Raw genomic sequence first — 25,496 nt, 5'->3', positions numbered from 1 at the left:
ATTTTGCATAGATATGCATTGTTCTTCCCATGGCTTAAAGTGCCATGATCTGTCAGCCGGAACAAACATAATTTGCCATTCCAACCATTGACTTGTGTGCAAGTAGACTTCAACACTGGAGACTTGCAAGTTGACTGGTCTTCTCACTTGAGAATTCCCAAGTGGTGGTAGTGTGTGTAGCGAAAACAAAGGAACATAGAGAGATCAAGGAGAGAGACTGGTACAAGCACCCTGAATGTCGCACTATGGGTGTATCAAATTACAATTAAAGTTACCGAACACCTCTATGCCAATGTAGCAAAGGGATGACTCAGGCCGTTTCTCAACGAATGTAACGATAGGATGATAACTCTAGCATTGATGTGTTATTGCTTAGGGTTTTTTTATATCAAATTGGGGGGGGGGGGGGGGGGTTCTAAGAAATGAAATAACAAAACGAGTATGAAATTAAATCTAATGAATGAAAGACAATGCAAGGAAAGGAAATCTAGCCTAACCTAAACTACGATTGCACAGGAAAGTAAAAACACATCAAGTGAACATATGGCGAAACGAAACCTAGAGCATATAACAAAATCTAAACTAATTGCATTCAAATGAAAAGCTTAAACATAATGGGTTGAACACTAACAAAGCAAGGGAAACAACTAACTAAGGAATTACCAAACTAAAGCCTAACCACTTAGAGAAACATTCCATCAAACAACTTGCATGGATCATCCTATTAGAACCAAATACATGAAATCCTAATCATGTGAACCGAATCAATTACAAGCATTCAAACATGAATTCATTCAAGCGATCAACACATCAAAGTAATGCACTAATCCAGATCAAATCGACTTCAAGTAGTGTTTGGGGAAATTTATCGAACACTTGGCAAGCGTCAAACAATTCAAACTTAATACATGACATCTTAGGCATGAAACATTGGATCTACTACAATCAATCAAATATGGAGATCAACCAACAACTAAATGAAACAAAGCAACACAACAAACAATCAAATCCAAGCTTCCCGAAGAAGGGATGTTACGATTTGGATGGATGCGCTAGTGTCGGGAACTTTTAAGGACCTGTACTGAGCTAGGAAGGACATAATCTAGGATGAACTGAGGCTAATGGTGGCTGATCGGAGAATAGATGATCGGCCGGCGGCGGTGAGAAGGTGGTGGAGCTGTCGGCCTTGGTGGTGGAGAAGAGGATGTTGTGCGTCGATTGGAGAAGATGCGTGATTGAAGACGATGATCCGAAGAAGAGGCACCGTGCTTCGCCAAATGGCATTATTGTTCCTCGTCCCATTTGATCAGATAGCTCTGATTAATCCAGATCTAATGGAGCGGCTGAGATCGGATCTAAGTGGGTTGTCAAGATCAATAGATCCCGATAGAGGGTCAGGATGACTGGATCAGAATGGGTGACTCAGATCATCCAGATCTATATTCATGGCTCAGAATCAATCAAAACTTTAATGAACGGCTGGAATGGATCAGATCGGACCCCTTTGATTAAATTGCTTCAGATCTTGATGAAGGGCTCAAACGTTTCCCGATTTGGCTCCACCACTGACCCAAGCCTTTAAGCCCAATTTGATCTAACTTGGGTTCAATTAAATTGTCATCTTGATTCCCTATAAATAATAATTGCACAAATTTAAGTAAAAATACATAAAAAATAGGAAGAATTATGCCAAAGCCCTAAAAATGAATTTAACTTGTTGTGAGAAACAAGGGTAGATAAGTCTTTTTATCTTTTGTAAATAAGTTGATGCTGCTTAGGGTTGTGTGGTTATATAAACGATGTATTTCTCCTGAAATAAGTATGATTTAAAAAATCTCTTTATTACAACATGGTATCAGAGCAGGTTTCTGATCCCTAACCCTAACCGCCGCCGCCTGGCGCATCTTCTTCCTCTCTGCCCTAGCGCCGACCAAGCTTTCCTCTTCCCTTCTTCATCGCTCGCGCGTTTGGCCTCTGGTTTCCTTGGTTTCCTGCTGCCGACCACAAGCTGCGCCCTCTCTGCTCGCGCACGCGGATGCCCTCTTTGCTCGCGCACGCTGCGCCCTCTCTGCTCGCGCACGCGGACGCCCTCTCTGCTCGCGCACGCTCTCTCTTCTCGCGCACGCCGCGGACGCCGTCTCTGCTCGCGCACGCCCTCTCTGCTCGCGCACGCCGCGCCGCGGACGCCGTCTCTGCTCGCGCACGCCGCAGACGCCTCCCGTCCACCCAACGCCGCGGACGCTGCCATCGGCCAGAGCCACCAGCAGTAGCCTCCAGTAGTGTCGGACAGAAAGCACAAGAAGCTGCCTCCTGTTCCAGAGTTCTCTGCCTCCTGCACTTCCCCTTTCCTTGTCGCTCTTGGCTGCTGCTGCTTTCTCTCTACCGCGTTAAGGGCTCGATCAACTGCACTTCCCCTTTCCTCTTCTCTTCAGCCTAGTCTGCTGCCGCCGCCCTTCCAGAAAAAGAAACATATTTTTTTTTTTTTTGTGATCTTAATGGCGGACAACGCTAGCGAATCCTCTGGGATTTCTGTGAACCCTATGTCTTCTTCAGGACAGGTACAACCAGTTTTCACAATGATAGGCACTGGAGGATCCGGTCTTCAGATCGTATCAGAAAAATTGTCTGAAACAAATTATGCATCATGGGCAGTTGCTGTTGAACTTTATGTCGAAGGCCATGATAAACTTGATATTCTTCATGGCACTAAAGTAAAACCAGATGAGAAGGATCCTAGCTTTCGCACTTGGCGGCGTGACAATATTCAATTAATGACTTGGATGCTTAACTCTGTTAATTCTGGCATCAAACAAGTCATTCTTCATAACAAAACAGCGTACGACATGTGGAAGACACTAGAGCAGATGTATGGACGTCGACATGATATGCTGCGTACTTATCAAATCAGCAGTCAAATTTTCAAACTTGAACAAGGTTCTATGTCCGTCACCAATTATTTTGCTACTCTGAAGGGGCTGTGGGATGAGTTTGACTACTACCGGATGGAAAATTGGAGATCCACGGATGATCATCAGAGATATTTAAAGCTTCTGGAAAAAGACAGAATTATTAAATTTTTAGATGGCCTTACTGCAGAGTTCGAAAATTTAAAATGGCAAATCCTCCCTCCCTAGAACAGGTTTACTACAAAATTCTAACTGAAGAAGGTAGAAAAAGGACCATGAACAACAAGGGGATTTCCGCTGTAGGCCCTCCGATCGGGGAGACCTCTATCTTTATTGGTTCTTCAAACAATTTCTGACCTGGGGGAACTAAAAGACAAGGGGACAGATTTTGTCGGCACTGCAAGAGGACTAATCATGATTCAGATTTCTGTTGGGAAAAATATCCAGAAAAGAAACCTGAAAAATTTAAGCACAATGCTAAGAAGGCTCCTAATAGTAGTAATATTGCTGTCCAAAAGATAGAAAATAAAGAGACTATTGGTTTCTCTGTGCCTTCTACCACTGCACTGTCTTCTACTGATATTGTTAATCTCCAGCATCTTCTCTCTCGGCTTCAGGCTTCATCTTCAGCCTCTACTCCTACAGACTCTACTCCCTCTCGGGCGCCACAGCGACTAGGCGGCGCCTAGGCGGCCGCCTAGCCCGCGTTTTAGAACACTGCACATGACAAATGCTGCTAACTCCTTTATTTCTTACTTTCTATCCTCTGGGCAGGAGAAAGTGATCATTGCAGATGGAACCAAAGCCACTGTTGCTGGCAAAGGTTCCATAAAACTTATAGATCATTTTTTCCTATCCTCTGCACTTCATGTTCCTTCCGTCTCTATTAATTTACTTTCTGTTAGTAGCATTACTAAACAACTACACTGCTCCGTAACCTTTTTCCCTGATCATTGTGTCTTCCAGGATCTCGAGACCAAGCAGACGATTGGGACTGGCCGTGAAGTAGGGGGTCTTTATTATTATCAGCTTGAAACAACATCTGCTCTGAAATCTACAGCCAAGTGTTTAGAAACTAAGCATCAAGAAATTCTTTTGTGGCATTCTCGGTTGGGACATTTGTCTTTTCAGTCTTTGAAAATTTTATTTCCTAGTCTTTTCTTTTCTGTTTCTCTTCAGTCATTTCAATGTGAAATCTGTCAGTTATCCAAACATTGTAGAACACATTTTTCTGAGTCTTTAAAGAAGAGTTTATCTCCATTTGATCTTGTTCATTCGGATGTGTGGGGGCCCTCTCCTGTGACTTCTTTGGATGGCTATCGATATTTTCTCTCTTTTATTGATGACTACACCCACTGTACATGGCTTTATTTGATGAAAACCGGGACGAAGTTCCTCGTCTTATTCAAAATTTTTGTAGAATGGTTGAAACCCAATTTAACTCAAAGGTGAAGATTCTTCGTTCAGACAATGCCCGTGAGTACTTTGCCCATCTCTAAATACTTTTCTTGAGGATTTGGGAATTCTTCATGAGTCGTCCTGTCCCTACACACCACAACAAAATGGAGTGGCCAAGAGAAAGAATCGTCGTATTCTTGAAACAGCCCGTGCACTTTTATTTCAACGTCACTTACCCAAATATTTCTGGGCTGATGCTGTTCTTGCACCGCTTATCTCATCAATCGATTGCCATCTAAAGGTCTCGGGAACCGGTGTCCTCTCACTATTCTTCATCCTGGTGTAGAGTTGTTCTCCCTTACACCTCGGGTTTTTGGTTCTCTTTGTTTTATTCATGTTCTTGGTCCCAAGTCCTCTAAACTTGATCCTCGTTCTATACGAGGAGTTTTTATAGGATATTCTACTTGCCAGAAAGGCTACAAGTGCTTTGATCCTATTACTAGGACGAGATATATTTTGAAGGATGTTACTTTTTTTGAGTCTGAGTCCTATTATTCTCCTCAGTCTCATCCTCAGGGGGAGAATATTACCTCTTCCTTTGTACCTCAAGTGGTTCCTCAAGTGATTTCTTCTCCTATTCCACTGGATGTCATAGAAAATAGAAAAGATGCCCCACCACTGGGAAAAGATGCTCCGTCACTGGGAGCACAGTCTTCACCAGATATTATTACTTACAAACGACAAAGACGCAAGCAAGAACCTACTATTGATCGGCTAGTTGAATCGGATGCTCTGGCTCCTGATCCTGTGAAGCAGTTATCCTCATCAGTTGAGTCAACCGCACCTCTAAATATGAATGAGCTGAACCTTCCGGTTGCTGTTAGAAAAGGTGTCAGGTCATGTACTCAACATCCTATCTCCAACTACGTTTCATATTCTCGTTTGTCTCCTTCATATCATGCATTTGTTTCACAGTTATCAAATCATGCTATACCTTCTTCCTATTATGAGGCTGTAAGGGATTCAAGGTGGCAGGAAGCAATGAACGACGAAATGGAGGCTCTTAACAGAAATGGTACTTGGGAATTAGTTGATCCCCCGAAGGGGAAGAACTTGGTTGGTTCTAAATGGGTCTATGCTATCAAGTATAACTCAAAGGGTGAAGTGATTAGATATAAAGCCAGACTTGTTGCCAAGGGATTTACCCAAACATATGGGGTAGATTACTTGGAAACTTTCGCACCAGTTGCAAAGCTGAACTCTGTCAGGTAATTCTTTCTCTTGCTGCTCAATATGATTGGCCTCTATTTCAGTTAGATGTCAAAAACGCCTTCTTGAATGGTGACCTTTGTGAAGAAGTATACATGTTGCCACCTCCTGGAATTGAAACAAAAGGAAAGGTTTGCAAGCTAAGAAAAGCTTTGTATGGGCTTAAACAATCTCCTAGAGCATGGTTTGATAGGTTTTGCAAAGTCATGATTTTGTTTGGCTTTAAACAAGGGAATGCTGATCATACACTCTTTATAAAAAGGAAAGGGGACAGCACTACCATTCTTTTGGTTTATGTTGATGATATGATAGTTACAGGTGATGATGAGGTAGAAATCCAGACTCTTAAGTCCAAGTTAACATCAGAATTTGAAATTAAAGATCTTGGGTCATTGAAATATTTCCTGGGCATTGAAGTTGCTCGATCAAAAAAAGGGATCTATGTGTGTCAGAGAAAATATGTGTTGGATTTACTCAAGGAGACAGGGAAGCTGGGTTCTCGGCCAGCGTCTACTCCTATAGAAGTAAATCATGATCTTACTAGTTCTAGTAGGGAAGATCTTACGAGTCTGGAAAAGGGAACGTATCAAAGGCTGGTTGGAAAATTACTCTATTTATCTATGACTAGGCCTGACATCACCTATGCTGTTAGTGTGGTAAGTCAGTACATGCATGCTCCTAAGACTATCCACATGAAGGCCATTGACAGGATTTTAAGGTACTTGAAATCATGTCCTGGAAAAGGCTTGCTGTTTAAAGGAGGTGGTGATCTGAAGGTGGAATGCTATTCTGATGCAGACTGGGCTGGTTCTCGAGATGATAGAAGGTCCACTTCTGGCTATTGCACTTTTTTGGGAGGAAACTTGGTAACTTGGAGTAAGAAACAAAATGTTTGTGCACGGTCCAGTGCTGAAGCAGAATATCGAGCCATGACACATGGTCTTGCAGAGATGTTGTGGTTGAGTTTTCTGTTGACAGACATAGGATTAAAGGTTGAATTACCTCTCAAGCTTTATTGCGACAACAAGGCAGCAATCAATATTGCAAATAATCCAGTACAGCATGACCGGACTAAACACATTGAGATTGATCGTCACTTTATTCGGGAGAGACTTGATTCTGGAGAGCTATGTCTGCCTTATGTTAAGTCTGAGGACCAACTTGCTGATATGTTTACAAAAGCTATACCCCAAGCTGTGTTCGACTCTTCTCTTAGCAAGTTAAACATGTTTGATATATATGTTCAACTTGAGGGGGAGTGTTGTGAGAAACAAGGGTAGATAAGTCTTTTTATCTTTTGTATTTCTAAGTTGATGCTTAGGGTTGTGTGGTTATATAAACAATGTATTTCTCCTGAAATATGAATGTTTTAAAAAATCTCTTTATTACAACATAACTCAATAACATGATATAGATTAACAATTAACCATATGAGAAGATTAAAACGTGGAAATTAAGGCTAAAATAATATGCAAAAAATGGTGTTATCAATTCTCCCACACTTATTCTTGCACATCCCGAGCAAGCAAAGAAAACTAAATACAATTAAAACATCTCCCAATTATCCCCGAACAATACTTTGAAAATAGTAAAAGAAATTTACCTAGGACCATCAAATTTACAAGGATTAAAACATTCATAAATCCAAACTTACACCAGTCAAACAAGCATGGTGATATCAAACTACTGACTAAAAATGAAAAAAGCTTCACAAGGTAACATCTCATTTCTAGCTCTAAAAACATGTGCAAATGTGGAGTTCCACTCAAGGGCCTACTCATAACATTTCACTACCATAAACTTACTTATTTTCTACTTCTCCGCCATTGTAAATACATAACATACATGAATTAAAAAGGAGATATTAAGAATTGAAATAAATTCAAAAGGAAATTGAGCTAAACAAACAAAATGGTAAGAGAGGAAAGATTTCAATGCAAGAATTAGAGAGTTGGAAGAATAAACCTGATGAGTTAGCCTAATGATGAATATAAATATACATCCACTAATGAAGCCTACTCAATACTTATCTTCCATGTCTTTGGTCAAATGTACTTCACTTTGTTGGCTTGTTCTAGCTTAACCTCCACACTTCACATCTCTTAAACCGACCAGCTTTTCAATTAGCTCAGCAGGTAACCACAATTACATCAACCTCAGAGGTAGCTAGCTCTGAAAACTTGAACCAAATCAGTCCCAAACTGCAATGGTCAAGTATTTAAACTCAACATTTCAATCCCTGCTACTTCCTCAGATCAATACCTTAAGTTTTTCACTGATTATATGACTGTAAAAGAAGTTTGCATGAAGCATTTCAGATTGATACACCACACTGCAATTTTCTTTTCCATTCAAATTCATTATTTCGTAGCACTACTGTAGGTAAGCTTCCATGAGATCACATTTGATTCATTTTCAAAGAACCATACAGTCCAGCAATTTCAAATCCAAATCATAGGTACTGGCTGTTATTGCTAAGAGTTCAGTTTCAGTTTCAATATTTACTGTGGTTCAAGCTTCTAATAATGAAAGAATTGAAAAAAACAATGACACCGATTGATAATAAATGTGTAGGAGCTTCCCTTGAGGTTGTCATTAATAAAAAATTGTAACAAAACTTGACTTATCAAAACCAGGACAGATTTATTTTGGCATACTCAGAATTTTTCACAGCTCAACTTCTCAATCTCTCTTGAGCCCTGTTTTTTTTCTTTTTCTTTTTTCCGTTGTGCCATTAACATTTGTTTCTAGTATATCTTGAGATTGGCATCAACTTGCATCAATTTGGAACCAAAATTAAGCTTTTGAAAATCACAGCCGCCCACCCCAACTCAATTTACAGCAACTCACAGAATTTTTTTTCTGTCCTTTTTTTTTGTGCCATGAATCAACTTGGTATTCTTCCAGAATTTCAGAGAATAATCCACCTTAGATGCTTCTCCGTTGATTCTAGTAGAATTGCTGGAATTCAAGGATTTTAGGGATCAATTTAGGACTCAAATCTCAAATTCAAGAACTGGCTTCAGTTTCAAGATCTGGACTCCCTGGAATCTCAGGTCAAGCTATGAGGTTTAATATTGAAAGAAGATCTCATTTAGCACCAAATCAATAGGGGCTTGAATTCAATTCATTTCGGATCAGAAAACAGCTTGAAAGATTCGCACAAACGGGCACATCTCCTGTATATTGTCTCACTGCTGCAGCTTTCAGCATTCTTCATTTCTGCATCTCCTTTATTGTTAAAAAAAAAATCTCAATCAAGCATCTCTTGGAGGTCGGCAATAAGAATTCCATATTAGCAGCTCTGAATTACTGGAAATGCAATTCAATTCCTGCATTTCTAACTGCATTTCTGTTTTGGTACAGATTTCAAAACATAAAACTAGAATTCTAGTAACAGCTTATTAAGATGTGTTTCCCTCATTTGTAACTGGTACCTATTCCTTGGTTAAGAGGGAAATGAACTCATTTCATGTGATTGGGAAGACAAACAGATTTGATGTCCCACAACAGCATCTTTTCATCCTTTTAACCTACAAGTGCCAGATCTCCCATTTGCAACTCTATTCTCAAATTCTGCAACTTGCTTCATTTCTAAATTTTTTCTTGGTTTTTTTTTTTCACAATTTTTGTTGTTTTCTCTTTTTTTCTTTCCCTGTCAACATAATGTAGCCTTCACAAACAAATGAAACATCAAATGACTCTTTAAACCAAGTCATTGACTTGGACCAATCACTGTTCAGAAAATTTGTAAGGAACATTGGCACAGACAAATTCAAATTAATACAAAGCTCTTGTATCACTATGTTTTTTTTTTCTTTTCTTCTTTTTGAACTGAACTAAATTCTCCAAATGTTCCATCTTTTAACAACTCAATCCCACAAAACTATGAGCCAACCTAATGATTAAATAGAATCCTCAAATTTGGTTGAGATTCTCACATCATGCTAAAAAATCCCACACTTCAATGCTCATGAAAACATCCACAATCTCCAACATATCCTAACCCCTCCCCCACACTTAGGATTTGTCCATCTCAGGCAAACAAACATATCAAGTTATTAGCCAAACTCTCAAGGAGATAGGGCAAGCAGAGAGATGATTAAAGATAGAAATGATATATGAAATTGTTTTTTTTCTTTTGAAGAAAATTGTGGGAAGGAAATTGAAAATTATGAGGAAATAAGAATGAAAAATATCCTCTATCATTTTCATACATGCATATGTTACTATGGTTTCAAAAAGAAGCAAAGTAAGTTCTAGAGTATTGCTATGAGTGTCATCACACAAAAGAAAAGATATGCAACTCTGATAGTTGCATTAGTTTTTTCTTAATAGATGCAACTTGCTCTCTAATGCTCTCATTTTCTTATTCTGTTCATCCTCGTATGTCCACACATCCACCTTAACATCCTCATCTCTGCAACTCTCATCTTTTACTCATGTGTTCGAGTCATAGCCTAATATTCAGCTTCATATAAAATAGCTGGTTTTGTAGAATATTTCTTTAAGTTTTAGAGATACTTTACGGTCATATAAAACACCCGACGTTCTCCTCCATTTCAACCATCCTACTTGTATTCTATGTAAGACATCTCTCTCAATTCCCTTATTGTTTTGTAAAAATGATCTTAAATATTTAAAGTTCTCGGGACAACTCGTCATGTTCTATCTTAACAATTGTTTTATTACGTTTAATATTGCTAAACTTAAATTCCATATATTCTTTATTTATTCTACTAAGCCTAAAACCTTTCCGTTCTAGTGTTTTCCGTCAAAATTCTAATTTAGCATTTACTTATGTGTTTCATCTTCCAAAACAATATCATCTGCAAACAACATACGTCATGATATTGTGTCTTGAATGTGTGCAGTGAGTTTTTCCATAATTAGTGTAAAACGATAGGGACTTAGAGTTGATCCTTGATGTAACCCTTTTATTGGAAATGCTTCAATTACTCTGCTTGAAGTCTTTATTCTGATTGTTATATTCTCGTACATATCTTTAATTAGTTCAATATATATTACGCTAACACCTCTCTTTCCTAGAATTCTCTATATAATTTCTCTTGGACTCCATCATAAGTTTTTCTAAGTCAATGAATACTATCTGTAGATTTTATTTTTGCTCTCTATATTTTTCAATTAATTGTCTAAGAAGATGTATAACTTCTATTGTCAACCTTCCAGACAAACCTAGATCGATTTTCGATCACTGTGGTTTCCTTAAATATTTTTTCTATTACTTTTCCCCAAAGTTTCATGGTATGACTCATTAGTTTAATACTCCTATAGTTTGTACAATTTTGTACGTCTCCCTTGTTCTTATAAGGAAACTATAGTACTTATCCTCTATTGATCAGACATTTTTTTTCATTTTCAATATCATGTTAAATAATTTTGTAAGACATTCAATACCTTGTTTCTCTAGGAACTTCCATACCTTAAAATATCATCTGGTCCAATGAGTTTTCCATTGTACATCTATTTAAAGTTTGTTCTACTTCTGAAGTTTGAATTCTACGATAAAAATTTAAATTTTTATGCTCATTTGACCTATTTAAATTACCTAAGTTAAGATGATCACCTAAAGGTTTTAAGTTTAGTAGATTAAAGACAGAATATATGGAATTTAAGTTTAGCAATATTAGAAGTAATGAAACAATTGTTAAGATAGGAGAGGACGAGTTGCCCGGAACCGAGAGATTTAAATATTTAGGATCATTTTTACAAAATGATAGAGGGATTGAGAGAGATGTCTTACATAGAATACAAGCAGAATGAGTGAAATGGAGGAGCGCGTTGAGTGTTTTATGTGACCGTAAAGTACCTCTTAAACTTAAAGGCAAGTTCTATAAAATCGCAGTTAGACCTGCTATATTATATGGAGGTGAATGTTGGGCTATGACTCGAGCACATGAGCAGAAGATGAGATGAGGATGTTAAGGTGGATATGTGGACATACGAATATGGACAAAATAAGAAATGAGAGCATCAGAGAGAAAGTCGGAATTGCATCTATTGAGGAAAAACTCCGAGAGACACGTTTAAGATGTTACGGACATGTACGACCAATAAATGTTCCAGTTAGGCGATGTGAAACTATGATAAACATGCATATCAAACGAGGAAGAGGAAGATAAAAAAAGACTTGGTTAGCAACAATAAAACAAGATAAAATTTATTTAAATATAGATGATGATATAATAGGAGATAGAGCTCGATGGCGTAAAAGGATTCATACAACCGACCCCACCTAGTGGGAAAAAGCTTGTTGTTGTTGTTATAAGATGGTCACCTAAATTTAAGTTGATGAAAATACTTTTTTCACTGCTCTTTTATTTCTTCATCATTTACTAGTACCTTATTACATTAATCTTTAATACATTTTATTTGGATAAGATATCTTGTCTTCCTTTCTCTCACTTTTGCTATTCTATAAATGTCTCTTGCCCTTTCTTTTGTATCCAATTTTTGATATAATCGTTCAATAGTTTTATTTTTTTATTTCATTCACTACTTTTTTACTTCTTTTTGGCTATTGTATATTTTTTAAGTTTTTCTTATTTTTACAAATATATAATTCCTTATAAGCTATTCATTTTTTTTTCACTTTCTCTTGTACTTTTCCATTCCACCATCCAGATTCCTTACTTAGTGGTGCATGTTTTCAACATATCATCTTATCCCATGTCGTATTAGATCACCATATATTTCACCTAATGTTTGTATTTCTACCTTCTCCTTAAATATATTTTATTTCCCATTCTTTAACTTCCACCATTTAATTCTATGAGTCGTATATATTTTCTTTCTATTGATACTATGTTTGAAGTGTATATCCAACACTACTAATGTATGTTGGGTAGTTAAGTTTTCTCTAAGGATGACCTTGCAATCTTTACAAATCTTTCTATCATTTTTCCTAACTATAAGAAATTTAATTTGCGATTTACTATTTTCACTTTTGAACGTGACTAAATATTTTTCTCTTTTCTTTAAAAAAATGTATTAGCTAATATAAGGTCATATGCTATTGCAAAATTTAATATAATTTTCTCTTCCTCATTTCTCATTCCAAACCCATAATCCTCATGCACTCTCTCATATTCCTTATTTTTCACCCTAACATGCCCATTTAGTTTACCTCCTATTAAAATCATTTTATTTGGCAATGTTTTGTAATATTTCATCTAAGTCGTCTAAAAACATTGATTTGGTAGCTTCATCTAATCCTACTTGCAGTGCATATACACTAATTATGTTTATAATTTCTTTTGTCACTATTATCTTAAGGGCTATAATTCTATCCCGTTTTCTAACTAATTCTCCAACATATCTTTTAACGAACTATCTACAACAATACCTATTTCATTTCTTGCTTTACTCTTTTATGTGTACTATAACTTAAAATCCGAGTTCTCTATCATCTTTGCCTTTTCGTCTATCCATTTTGTCTCTTGTATACACAAAATATTAATTTTTCTTCTAATCATCGTATCTACTACTTCCATTGATTTACTAGTGAGGGTTCTTATGTCTATGTTCCAAATATTAGACTATTAATTTTCTTATTATATTTGTTCTTTTCCAATCTATGGTGTGAGAACTCTTGTCTATTTAATACTACATCCAAGTTCTCACATAGATATAGCAGTCCTTGCTGATACGTTATAGTCGGATCTTGCAATGCAAACTCTTGCATATTTAACACTACATCCGTGTTCTGGAGATGTAGCAGTCCTTGCTGAGACGTTACAGTCGGATCCTGCAACGCGTTCCTTCCGGGGAACAACCTAGCATTAGCATAATAGTTTAATGGATCTATATATTGAATATTTGTCATAGTTTTAACGCGACTGGTAACCTAACACAACCCTCCTTTATCTAGGCTTGCGACTGACTATAGTTTTAAACATGATATTCGTTGATTTAGAAAAAGTTTTTGATAGAATCCAAGAGAAATGAAATTATACGGAGAATTCTAGAAAAGAGAGGTGTTAGCGTAACATATATTGAACTAATCAAGGATATATACGAGAATGTAACGATTAGAGTGAAGACTTCTGAAGCATTTTCAATAAAGATACGATTTCAAAATTGGTCAAACTCTAAGTCTTTATTTTTTTACACTAATTATGGACGAACTCATTGGACACATTCTAGACACATTATCGTAGTGTATGTTGTTTGCAAATGATATTGTTTTGGTAGATGAGACACATGAAAGAGTAAATGTTAAACTAGAATCTTAGCGGGAAACACTAGAAATGAAAGGTTTTTGGCTTAATAAAGTAAAAATAGAATATATGAAATTTTAGTTTGCCAATATTAGACGTAATGAAATAATTAATAAAATAAGAAATGATGAGTTGTCTAGAACGGAGAGATTTAAGTATTTAGGATTATTTTTGATAAATGATGGAGGGATTAAGAAAGATGTCTTACATAGATACAAACATGATGGTTGAAATGACGGAGAGTATCGGGTGTTTTATGTGATCGTAAAGTATCTTTAAAACTTAAAGGAAAGTTCTACAAAATGATGGTTAGACCTGTTATGTTATATGACGCTGAATGTTGGCTATGACTCGGGCACATGAGCAGAAGATAAGAGTTGCAGAGATAAAGATGTTAAGGTGGATGTGTGGGCATACAAGTATGGACAAAATAAGAAATGAGAGCATTAGAGAGAAAGTACGAACATGTTCTTAGACGACCAATAAATATTCCAGTTAGGTGATGTGAAACTATGACAAATACGCATATCAAACGAGGAAGAGGAAAGTCCAAAAAAAGACTTGGCTAGAAATAATAAAACCAAATAAAATTTATATAAGTATAGATGAGAATATCATAGGAGATAGAGTCTAATGACATAAAAGGATTCATATAGTCGACCCCATCTAGTGGGATAAGATTGTTGTTGTATATTTGCCCATCTTAAGTTTAAATATACCATTGAATGTGTGTTTTGAAATTTCTTATAGTGGAAACTAGAAAAAGTATCCACGTATACTTTGCTGTATATAATTCCCACAATATTTATCTAACTTGGATATTATTGCCAATCTGATTGGTCATGATGATGCAGAAATTGCCATCTTTTATTGCCAGTCTGATAGTTGATAGTGATGCAGAGACGAATAAGCTACTTCTTTTTGTCCTGTGAAGAATATTTTGTTTGTGGAGTATTAGGTTTGTACTTGCCACAAATCTTAAAATGAACATAACATAAAATTCTATGCAGACTAGCTGTGGTGAACCAATTACTCTGAAAACCTGGACATGTGGTGTATTTGTAACTTAGATTACCTAATAATCTAGGATATTGGTGTTTTGTTTTTGCATCTAATATTTAACCTTATAATTCTTAAATATTTTTTTGGACAGAAATTATCTTTCATCAGTTCTAATCCAGGAAATATTCCTTACCCTGGATCATGATGATTTATTACAACGGGCAAAAGTATGCTATGTTTCTTGATTTTTTTTTTTAAATTCAACAATTCTGAACTTCCACTTAAACTACTTTGTTTCGATATATATAGGCAGCTCGCATCTTAGTGGTTCTCATGTGTAAGCATGAGTTTGATTCCCGTTACCAAAAACTGGAGGATAAGTTATATATTGCCCAGCTGTATTTCCCTCTTATTGGCCAGGTAGCCAAATGCTTAAATTTCCTTTTCTATTTTCTCCATTCAGTCGTTATAAATGAATTTGTGTGATAATAATTGAGGCTTAGTTAACTGATTGCTAGACAGTTATTTGTTGTACACATTCCTTCATCTAATTCCCTTTATTTCCAATTGGGAAGAGAGCTTGAGGAGCTTGGATTTGAATTTAGACTTCTATTTTGGTTTAAAATAATAAAAAATATTAGTTAAGTTAAAAATATCTTTATATCCATCAAATAATACATCTTTTATAAATATGCATACAAATATACGTTAATAGATTCCCATATACATACCTATATAGATGAATCTATACACATACATCCTTAAACGGTTCAGATTGATGTTTTGCTTTCCTGTTGTAGATTGCTTGTCCCCTTATTATTCAGTATTCAGTTTACAGAGTATGCTTGGTTTACACCATTCTTGAAATCTGGTTCCATGTTGGGTGAATTGGTTGAAACGTACAATTCTTCCTTTAAATTACTGAAATTTGATACTGATTGATACAAAAATGTCGCCTATGCCTCCATGTTGATTGTTTTAGTATTGAACTGTGCCAACACTCGAGCACACTTAGACATATGTCAAGATGAAGTATATAATCATTGTTTTTTTTGTAACTTTTTTAATTCTAATTTCATTATGTATTTAACTGAATTAAGTTGAAGAAGATTATGAGTAAAATTTATATGAATTCATTATACTGCATATTGAAATAAAAATAAGTAAAATTATTTTTAGTTCAATCATTTCATTGATATAATTTTGAAAAGGTAGAAAATCTAGATGAAAGAAGATTAAATGAGTAATACCCATCTTAATTCATTGCGATACACAACATATGCCTGTCAAGTTTCAATATTGTATAGCACAATAAATATTTTAATTTAATTCATTATTTAATTGTTATAGTTTTAAAGTGCTTTGAGTGTTTGCATGTGCCAAAATGTGCCAAATCTTAATATATGTCGAAATTGTACTAATTTTAAATGATTACCAAAACTTTTATAGCCAAATAGTTTAAGTCTTACTCTCATCCAATGCATGATACTTGTTTGGTATTAGCAAGGTGTGTAAATATTAGTCTTGATAAATGTAATACTTTGTAGCTCATTATTCTAAAATTGAAATTTAAATGATTTTTTATTTGTTATAGACTTTATTTAGAAGTAAGAAAGTCAAATGGATGAGGATTGTTAAAATTTAATTCAATTGATGTCAGCATAATCATAAATTTCAGAATCATATTGTTCTGATTAGAGATTTAAACTCCAACACAACTTTGATTTTTAAAATCTTTGTTTTACATATAGACTAGCCAAAGTAAGTGGTCCATGTGTTGTGACGGTCACAATATAAAGTAACACAAAAAAATATTTTATAATGTTCCTTCATTGCAATGCTAAATCAAACCATAACAAATTACTAGAACAAAATTAGATTCATTCTTGTCTTATAAAATTAACACAGATTATCCAACTCTTATGTCATCCGCGTGACTAGATTCTTGCAACACGGATGTGTTTTCATCCTTCTAGAAAGGAAACAACGATGTTAGCGCATCGCCGATATTACCAACAATGTCGGCACACAAGAGAGAGAGAGAGAGAGAGAGAGAGAGAGAGAGAGGCTTAAAAGAATGTCCAATTCTGACATTCGTATGTTATTCATGTCGACCTTATATTAGGTTATATATTTATAAAGATTAACTTTTAATCTTGACCCTTGGATCTTATTCAATTATGAGCTAATTCCTAATTTTTCTCAATAGTTATTTTCAAAATGAAAAATTCACATTCTTCTTATGAAATTATTTTTACTTCAAATTAATTTTGCTTGCCAAGCCTGCTTCAACCTCTAAGCTTCTCTTAATTTTTGATTTTTCATAAATATATTCGCCCATGAATATATTTAAAGGATGAGTAAAGCAAGAAATGGAGTGGGTATTATTGTAGATAGTTTGTTAAAGGATGAAGTTGTATGAGTAGTTAGAAAAGGGGATAGAATTATAGCTCTTAAGATAATAGTGGCGAAAGAAACTATGAGCATAATTAGTGTATATGCACCACAAGTAGGATTAGATGAAGCTACCAAATCAAGGTTTTGGGAGGACTTAGATGAAATATTACAAAATATTTCACCAAATGAAATGATTTTAATAGGAGGTGATCTAAATGGGCATGCCGGAGTAAAAAATGAGGAATATGAGAGAGTACATGAGATTATGGGTTTGGAACGAGGAATGAGGAAGGGAAAACTATATTAGATTTTGCGATAGCATATGACCTTATATTAGCTAATACGTTTTTTAAGAAACGAGAAGAACACTTAGTCACATTCAAAAGTGGGAATAATAAATCGCAAATTGACTTTCTTATGGTTAGGAAGAAGGATAGAAAGATTTGTAAAGATTGCAAAGTCATCCCTGGAGAAAGCTTAACTACCCAACATAGGGTAGTAGTGTTGGATATACGCCTCAAACATAGTATCAATAGAAAGAAAATATATACAATTCCTAGATTTAAGTGGTGGAAGTTAAAGGATGGGAAGCAACATATATTTAAGGAGAAGGTAGAAGTACAAGCATTAGGTGAAATATATGATGACTCTAATACAACATGGGATAAGATGGTATCAAAGTTGAAAATAATAGCTAAGAGTGTACTCGGTGAGTCAAAGGGGCATGCACCACTAAGTAAAGAATCTTGGTGGTGGAATGAGAAAGTACAAGAAAAAGTAAAGGAAAAACGAATATCTTATAAGGAATTATATATTTGTAAGAACGAGGAAAACTTAAAAAAATATACAATAGCCAAGAAAGAAGCCAAGAAAGTAGTGAGTGAAGCAAAAAAATGAAATTTTGAAGCTTATATCAAAATTGTATCCAAAAGAAGGGAAAGAGACATTTATATAATACTTAAAGTGAGAGAGAGAAAAACAAGAGATCTTAGTCAAATAAAATGTATTAAAATATTTTCATCACTTTTTAATGAAGGTTTAGGTGACCAACTTAACTTAGGTAATTTAAATGGGTCAAATGAGCATAGAAACTTAAATTTTTATCGTAGAATTCAAACTTTGAAGTAAAACAAACTTTAAATGAGATGCAAAATGAAAACCGTTGAACTAGATGATATTCCAATATTAGTATGGAAGCGCCGAGGGAAACAAGATGTTAAATGGCTTACAAAGTTATTTAACTTAATATTGAAAATGAAAAAGGAGACCACGGTAATCGAAAATCAATTTGGATTCATGCTTAGAATGTTGACAATAGAAACTATACATCTTCGTAACTAATTGAAAAGTATTGGGAATAAAATCAAGATCTACATATGGTATTCATTGACTTAGAAAATGTTTATAATAAAGTCCTGAGAAATTATTTGGAGAATTCTAAAAAAGAAAGGTGTTAGCATGGTATATATTGAACTAATTAAGAATATGTAGAAGGATGTAACGACACAATTGAAGACTTCAGAAGGATTAACCGAATCGTTTTCTAAAAAGATAGGGTTACATCAAGGATCAGCTCTAAGTCCCTATCTTTTTACACTAATTATGGACGAAAGCACATTCAAGACACAGTACCGTGGTGTATGTTGTTTGCAGATGATATTATTTTGGTAGATGAGACACGTGAAGGAGTAAATGCTAAGCTAGAATCTTGAAGGGAAACACTAGAAGGGAAAGATTTTAAACTTAGTAGATTAAAGACAGAATATATGGAATTTAAGTTTAGCAATATTAGAAGTAATGAGACAATTGTTAAGATAGGAGAGGGTGAGTTGCCTGCAACCGAAAGATTTAAATATTTAGGATCATTTTTGCAAAATGATGGAGGGATTAAGAGAGATGTCTTACATAGAATACAAGCAGGATGGGTGAAATGGAGGGGAGCGTTGAGTGTTTTATGTGACCGTAAAGTATCTCTTAAACTTAAAGGTAAGTGCTGACCTGCTATGTTATATGGAGCTGAATGTTGGGCTATGACTCGAGCACATGAGCAAAAGATGAGAGTTGCAGAGATGAGGATGTTAAGGTGGATGTGTGGACATACGAAGATGGATAAAATAAGGAATGAGAGCATTAGAGAGAAAGTCAAAGTTGCATCTATTAAGGAAAAATTCCGAGAGACACGTTTATGATGATACGGACATGTACTTAGACGACCAATAAATGCTCCAGTTAGGCGATGTGAAACTATGATAAACATGCATATCAAACGAGGAAGAGGAAGACCAAAAAAAACTTGGTTAGCAATAATAAAACAAGATAAAATTTATTTAAATATAGATGATGATATAATAGGAGATAGAGCTCAATGGTGTAAAAGGATTCATACAGCCGATCTCACCTAGTGGGAAAAGGCTTGGTTGTTGTTGTTTTATATTCGCCCATGAATTAGTCTACTTGTTTCTTTTGTCTCTTTTTTTTTTGGATAAGTAAAAAATTGTATAGCACTAACCAAGAGTGCCAGAGCTAGTTCTTTAGGAGTTACTAGTGTTCTAAAAATCGTCCTAGGCCGCCGCCTAGGCGCTAGGCGCCAACCAGTCGCACCGATCAACCTAGGCGGCCTTGGCGCCTAGGCGGATTAGGCGGCCCTAGGCGCTAACTAATCCGTCTAATCGTCTAGGCACCGTGGAAATAATGCAGGGTTTTCATGATTTCTTTTAGTTTAGGCTTTTAAAGTTAAAATCCAATTAAAAAACTGAATTATAACCCTTTTTTATGTTGGACTTAAGTTTTATAAGCCCTAAACTTTGGTTCAGCAAGAATATCGATTTGTTGGTTAGCCCTAACCGCTAGCACCAAACTTCATTTTCATCATAGCAAATGAAGAAATCCACATTTTAGAAAAATCATAGAGTTAAAAGGCTGGAGAAAACGATTTGAAGAAAAATTTATTGTCTGATATTTCCTCAATTGAGCGACTTGAAAGGGATTAAATTGAAAGTTGGCCAAAGCCTAATCCTTTGGAAAAGTCATTTCATTAGAGAACTCCGAAAAAGCTCTAGAGTGAGATGTTGGGGATTCAATCAAAGTCTCACATTGGAAAGATTTAGAAAAGATCATGGATTTAAAAGGATGTATAATATCTTCATTGGCATGAGGTCTTTTGGGTAGAGCCCAAGAGCAAAGCTATGAGGGCATTGACCCAAAGTAGACAATATCATATCATTGTGGAGATATGTGAATATCCTTTGGTCACAATGAATGGTATCAGAGCTATGGTCCAGACTAGATGTCATATGGGATGACCTTGAACGAAGTTGCGGGTTGGCCCGAAGTAGGACAGGTTGACCAGATGCTTGCGGGGAGACAGTGCAGGTCAAGGTGACTGGATGCTCGCGAGAAAAGCCCAGAGCAGGTCAGGGTGCTCGGATGCTCGCGGGGAGACCCGGATGCTGAGAGTAATTCTGATCCTTTGTTTGAGGGGAGGATTGTTTGTGATTCAATTAAAGTCCCATATTGGAAAGATTTGGAAAAGATCAAGGTTTAAAAAGATGTATGATATCTCCATTGACATGAAGCCTTTTGGGCAGAGCCATGAGGGTCTATGCCTAAAGTGGACAATATCATGCCATTGTGGAGATATGTGAATATCCTTTGGTCACAACATGAGAGAACTTCATGTGGATGATTTTACTTCCAAAGAAGAAGAGGAGAATCACAATGATGATATTGAATTTGTGTCCGATGAAGAACAAGTCGTTGAAAATTATGGAGAAGTAGAATAAATTTGTGATATTTTATTAGTTGTGTAATTTTAAACTCATTCTAAATTTGATGTTATTGAGTTGAAGTTATAGAATGTGATTTATTATGTCATATATGTTGATACTGTGGAATCGGCCTAGCGATGCCTAGTCCCCGCCTAGATGGCCTAGGCGCTGGTTTGGCGCCCGACTAGCGCGTAACGGATTTTAGAACCTTGGGAGTTACTCATGTCTAACAAAGTATCAAATCAAAGTAAACTCCTAAGGACCAGTATACATGAAGTTACACACTCCTGAAAATCCTTTCAATGTCTAACTACCCCTCTCCAAAGAAACTAGAGTTTTTAGCTCGCCATATATAATAAATAACAAATGACAAGGCTAGATAACGAGTCTTGTCAACACCCTACTCCTATGGTAATGTCTACGGAAGACTCATTGCTCTCCAATAGATGGACATCTCCGATGTCATATGCAAACATCTCTAATCCTCCTCCATAATCCAACAATATGGGAGCACCCAAAGAATAGATGCTCCTGTGTCACCAGCACCTTGCATAGAAAGTATACTGTCCCCAACCACAAATTTGCTAACCTCTATCCAGCAGCCTTCGGGGATCTATATAAGATCTCGTATTTGCAGTAGTGGCTTGATCGAGAATTTAAGTGGGTTGCCTCCCATGTCCATATGTCAGCTCGTCGTAAATATAATTAACCCATTTGATCCAAAGGGCGTTCTCCTTTGCCTATATCTGCCAAAGGACCTTAGCAAGGAGGGTTAGGTTCCAAGTTCACAAGTTCCACAACTGAGGCCACCTTTATCCTTAGTGTGCACATATCCACCCATGACACTAGAGGATGCTTAGACGTCCACATTAACTAGTAGTTCCTATATTTTGCAAGTGGTTTTTAAGCTCTTATTTTGCAACCTTAGCGGCAGCTGATTTATGGTGAATCAATGGGAGGTCATCATTAACTATAACTAGCTTTTCAAATAGTAATTTTTTTATTCTATTATTAAGTAAGCTTATACCACATTATTCATGAAAATCCAATTGGATTGGGGTAGATGATAGTGTATGATTCCATCAACTAGAATTTTAGGAGAAAAGATAGACAATATTCCAACAGAATTCTAAAAAAAGGACTGGGGAAGTTATAATCAGAATATAATTTATGTAATAATGTCTTCAAGCTCTAGAGAGTTTCTATTCTTGCAACATCTAAGTGAGATCAACATTGCGATTTTCATTACCCAGATTGCTAACTGAACAAAAAAAATATTATCTCATCAAAGCTGTTAGGTTTGGGACAAGTATTACCACCCATACAAGGGTGTCTTAAGGATAAAACTATATAATTGGTCTGGTCTCTTAAATCCGTTTTATTAAAGCTCGACTTGGACAAGTATTACCACTCATTTAAGGGTATCTTAAAGATAAAACTATATAATTCATCTGGTCTCTTAAGTTCCTTTTTTGAAAGCTCGAGTTTTGGGTATAAATGGTTAGTCCATCAACTTTAAGAGTCCTAAACTACGTTAGTTTAGAAATGTGATTTCAGGTCATTGTGCTATATGTTTGGGAAAACAAATAGAGAATACAGATTTTGATTAAAAAAGATTCAATATGTTTCTTGGCCTGTTTTTCTAGCTTGCTTTAATTTTTTCTGCAACTATGATAACAGCTTACACTATATATATTATCCTGCAGATATTGGATGAGATGCCGGTGTTATATAATTTACATGCCATTGAAAAACGTGAAGTTTTAATTGTGATATTGCAAATCATAAGGAACTTGGATGATTCATCACTTGTTAAAGCATGGCAACAAAGTATTGCACGAACCAGATTATTCTTTAAACTCCTTGAAGAGTGTCTTATTCATTTTGAGGTTTGTATTGTGCTTATTGAAAAGGGTGATATTACTAACTGTATTTCTACTTGTTGCCCTGTTTTGTAGTTGTGTTCTCCATATCTTTCATGTTAATGTAGTTGGTACATTCTTTATAGTAATCATTGACCATTCCTGATTTCTAGATGTCTAGTTACTGATTTTCAGTTTTCTATAGCCAAATGTTGCATATTTGTAATTGTATGTTTGTCTATGTTGTGTGTTAGTTTGTATTATCGGTATATATTAGTTATCATATTTGTGTATATTAGTTCCTATATCTCTATATATTAATTATCATATTATCGGTACAAATTAGTTAATTAGCATATATGTGTCAATTAGGCTAATTGTCAATTAGCCTAATTATAGTTTCCTAATTAGATTTCCTTTTCCCTCACCCCTGTTTCCTTTTCTCCTTCGATGCTCTTCGTTCACTAGCCAAGACACGGATCAGCTTCGTCGGCAACACTTCCTCCTCCCAACCAACCTGCTTCTGCTGCACTTCCTCCTCTACAGTTCTCCTTCAACGCCCTCTGCTCCTGCTGCTGACGCTCTCTGTCGATGCCCTCTCCGCCTTCGCCAAAACATGGATCGACTCATAGCATCGTATGAGGTTTCTCCTTCGACGACCTCTTGATTAGGTTTCTCCCTTTTTTTTTCTTTTGCCGTTTTCTGGTGATCATGAAGAAGGAAAAAGGGGTGCTTCCTTTTTCCCTATTGCTGCCGCCACCTTTTGAGGACTGCTTGCTGCTGGCTAGCCAGTAGGTCCCTCTGGCCAGCAGGCAACCAGACAACAGATACAAGGAGATTTGATCTCCTTGCACTCCTGCCCAAAGAAGACAGCAGCAGCTGCTGCCCTTGCCACCTCGGTGGCCTGCTGCTGCCGACCAACCTTCGACCACCTTCCTTGCTGCCTTGTGTTAGCCACCAAGCTGTCAGGGAGAACAGTCGCCGGACGACAGTGACAAGGAGGAAGGTCTTCCCTGCTGCCGCCATCGTCCAACAGGAAGCAACGCTGATTTGTCCTCAGACCCTCTCGGCGCAAGTAAGAGATCCGTGCCATGTAGCTGTGCTTTCTTCCTGTTGCTGCGTTCTCTTGTCCTAATTCACCACCATCAGTGTCTACCCTCAGATCCTCTCGACGCAAGTAAGAGATCAGTCCCCTGTTGCTCAGTCCCCTGTTGCTGCGCTTTCTTCCACTTACTGCGTTTTGTCTTTCTAACACAAGCTGCAGATCTGTGCACTCTATTTTCTGTTGCTATGTTCCCATGAGAGAAATCGTATGGTTGATAATAAACTCTGTCTTGTGACAGATGTAGTGCCCATGATGTCTAAGATCACAAACCAAAAGCTTAATGGTTCAAACTATTTGGATTGGAGTAAGATTGTTCGTCTTTATCTACGAAGTATTGATAAAGATGGGCATTTGACTGATGATCCTCCTAAAGACGATTTAAAACAGACATGGCTAAGAGAGGATGCTTGTTTGTTCCTTCATATTCGGAATTGTATTGATAGTGAGGTAATTAGTTTAATTAATCATTGTGAATTTGTTAAAGAACTAATGGATTATTTAGAATTTTTGAAAGGGAATCTCTCCTACATGTATAAGGTTTGCAAAGCCGTTTACAATGTGGAAAAACAAGATCAGCCTCTCAGTTATTTTATGGTGTTCAAAAAGACATATGAGGAACTTAATATATTGCTACCTTTTAGCCTTGATGTGAAAGTTCAACAAATCCAACGAGAGCAAATGACGGTCATGAGCTTTCTTACTGGCTTATCTCCTTACTTTGAGTATGCTAAGTCACAAGTTCTCTCTGGTTTTGAGCTCTCCTCTCTACAAGATGTATTTAGTCACATTCTCCGTACAGAAAATACTAAACCCACTCCGCTTTGTGGTGCTTTAGTAAGTCGCAATACTAATTATGTGCCTAGAAGATCAACTAGTCAAGATTTTCAAACTCGAACGCGTAATTCTGATGGTATCGTATGCAATTACTGTTGTAAGGCAGGTCACACAAAGTTTGAGTGTAGAAAGCTTCAGTGCATCCACTAATGATACTTCTGATAAATCGGTCCTCATTTCTGTAGATGAATTTGCCAAGTTTTCAAAATATCATGAATCACTCAAGTCGCCATCTCCCTCTGTCACTGTTATTGCTGATTGAGGTAAACAAAATGCATGTCTTCTTTCCTCATCCTCCAAATTAGTCATTGATTTTGGTGCAACCGATATGACATGTAATTCTAGTCTATTTTCTACTTTTCAGTTCAAAGCTAACACTCATACTGTTAATTTAGCTTATGAGTCTCCATCTTGTGTTCGTGGATTTGGCAATATCAATCTTACGCCTTTGCTTCCTCTTTCCTCTGTCTTACATTTACCTAATTTATCTTTTAATTTACTCTTTGTTAGTCAATTAACTCGTAATCTTAACTGTTGCATCTCACTTTTTTCCTGATTGCTTGTTTCAGGATCTTTTGACAAAGAAGATTATTGTAAAGGGCATAAGTCTAGAAGACTTTACATTCTTGACACACCACTCTCAAATTCTTTTGCTTGCTTGAGTATCACTTCTCTGTTTAAGGCTCATTATAGGTTGGGACATCCATCTTTATCTT

At 36.3% G+C, this 25,496-nt stretch overlaps 1 protein-coding gene across 1 annotated transcript in view; it reads left to right on the top strand.

Annotated features, from left to right (window-relative positions):
* The window catches only part of LOC121976896 (guanine nucleotide exchange factor SPIKE 1-like), a 135,359-nt gene that overhangs the window by 75,005 nt on the left and 34,858 nt on the right, over window positions 1–25,496 (top strand). Inside the window, exons 23-25 of the mRNA XM_042529296.1 lie at window positions 14,967–15,042; window positions 15,125–15,235; window positions 22,686–22,868. Coding sequence (XP_042385230.1) covers window positions 14,967–15,042; window positions 15,125–15,235; window positions 22,686–22,868 — 370 coding nt within the window. The remainder of the gene's footprint in view (window positions 1–14,966; window positions 15,043–15,124; window positions 15,236–22,685; window positions 22,869–25,496) is intronic.

Source organism: Zingiber officinale, chromosome 4B (assembly GCF_018446385.1).
Source record: "Zingiber officinale cultivar Zhangliang chromosome 4B, Zo_v1.1, whole genome shotgun sequence".
Taxonomy (NCBI): domain Eukaryota; kingdom Viridiplantae; phylum Streptophyta; class Magnoliopsida; order Zingiberales; family Zingiberaceae; genus Zingiber; species Zingiber officinale.
Note: the sequence above shows the minus strand (reverse complement) of the source record. Positions and strands in the feature narration are given on the sequence as shown.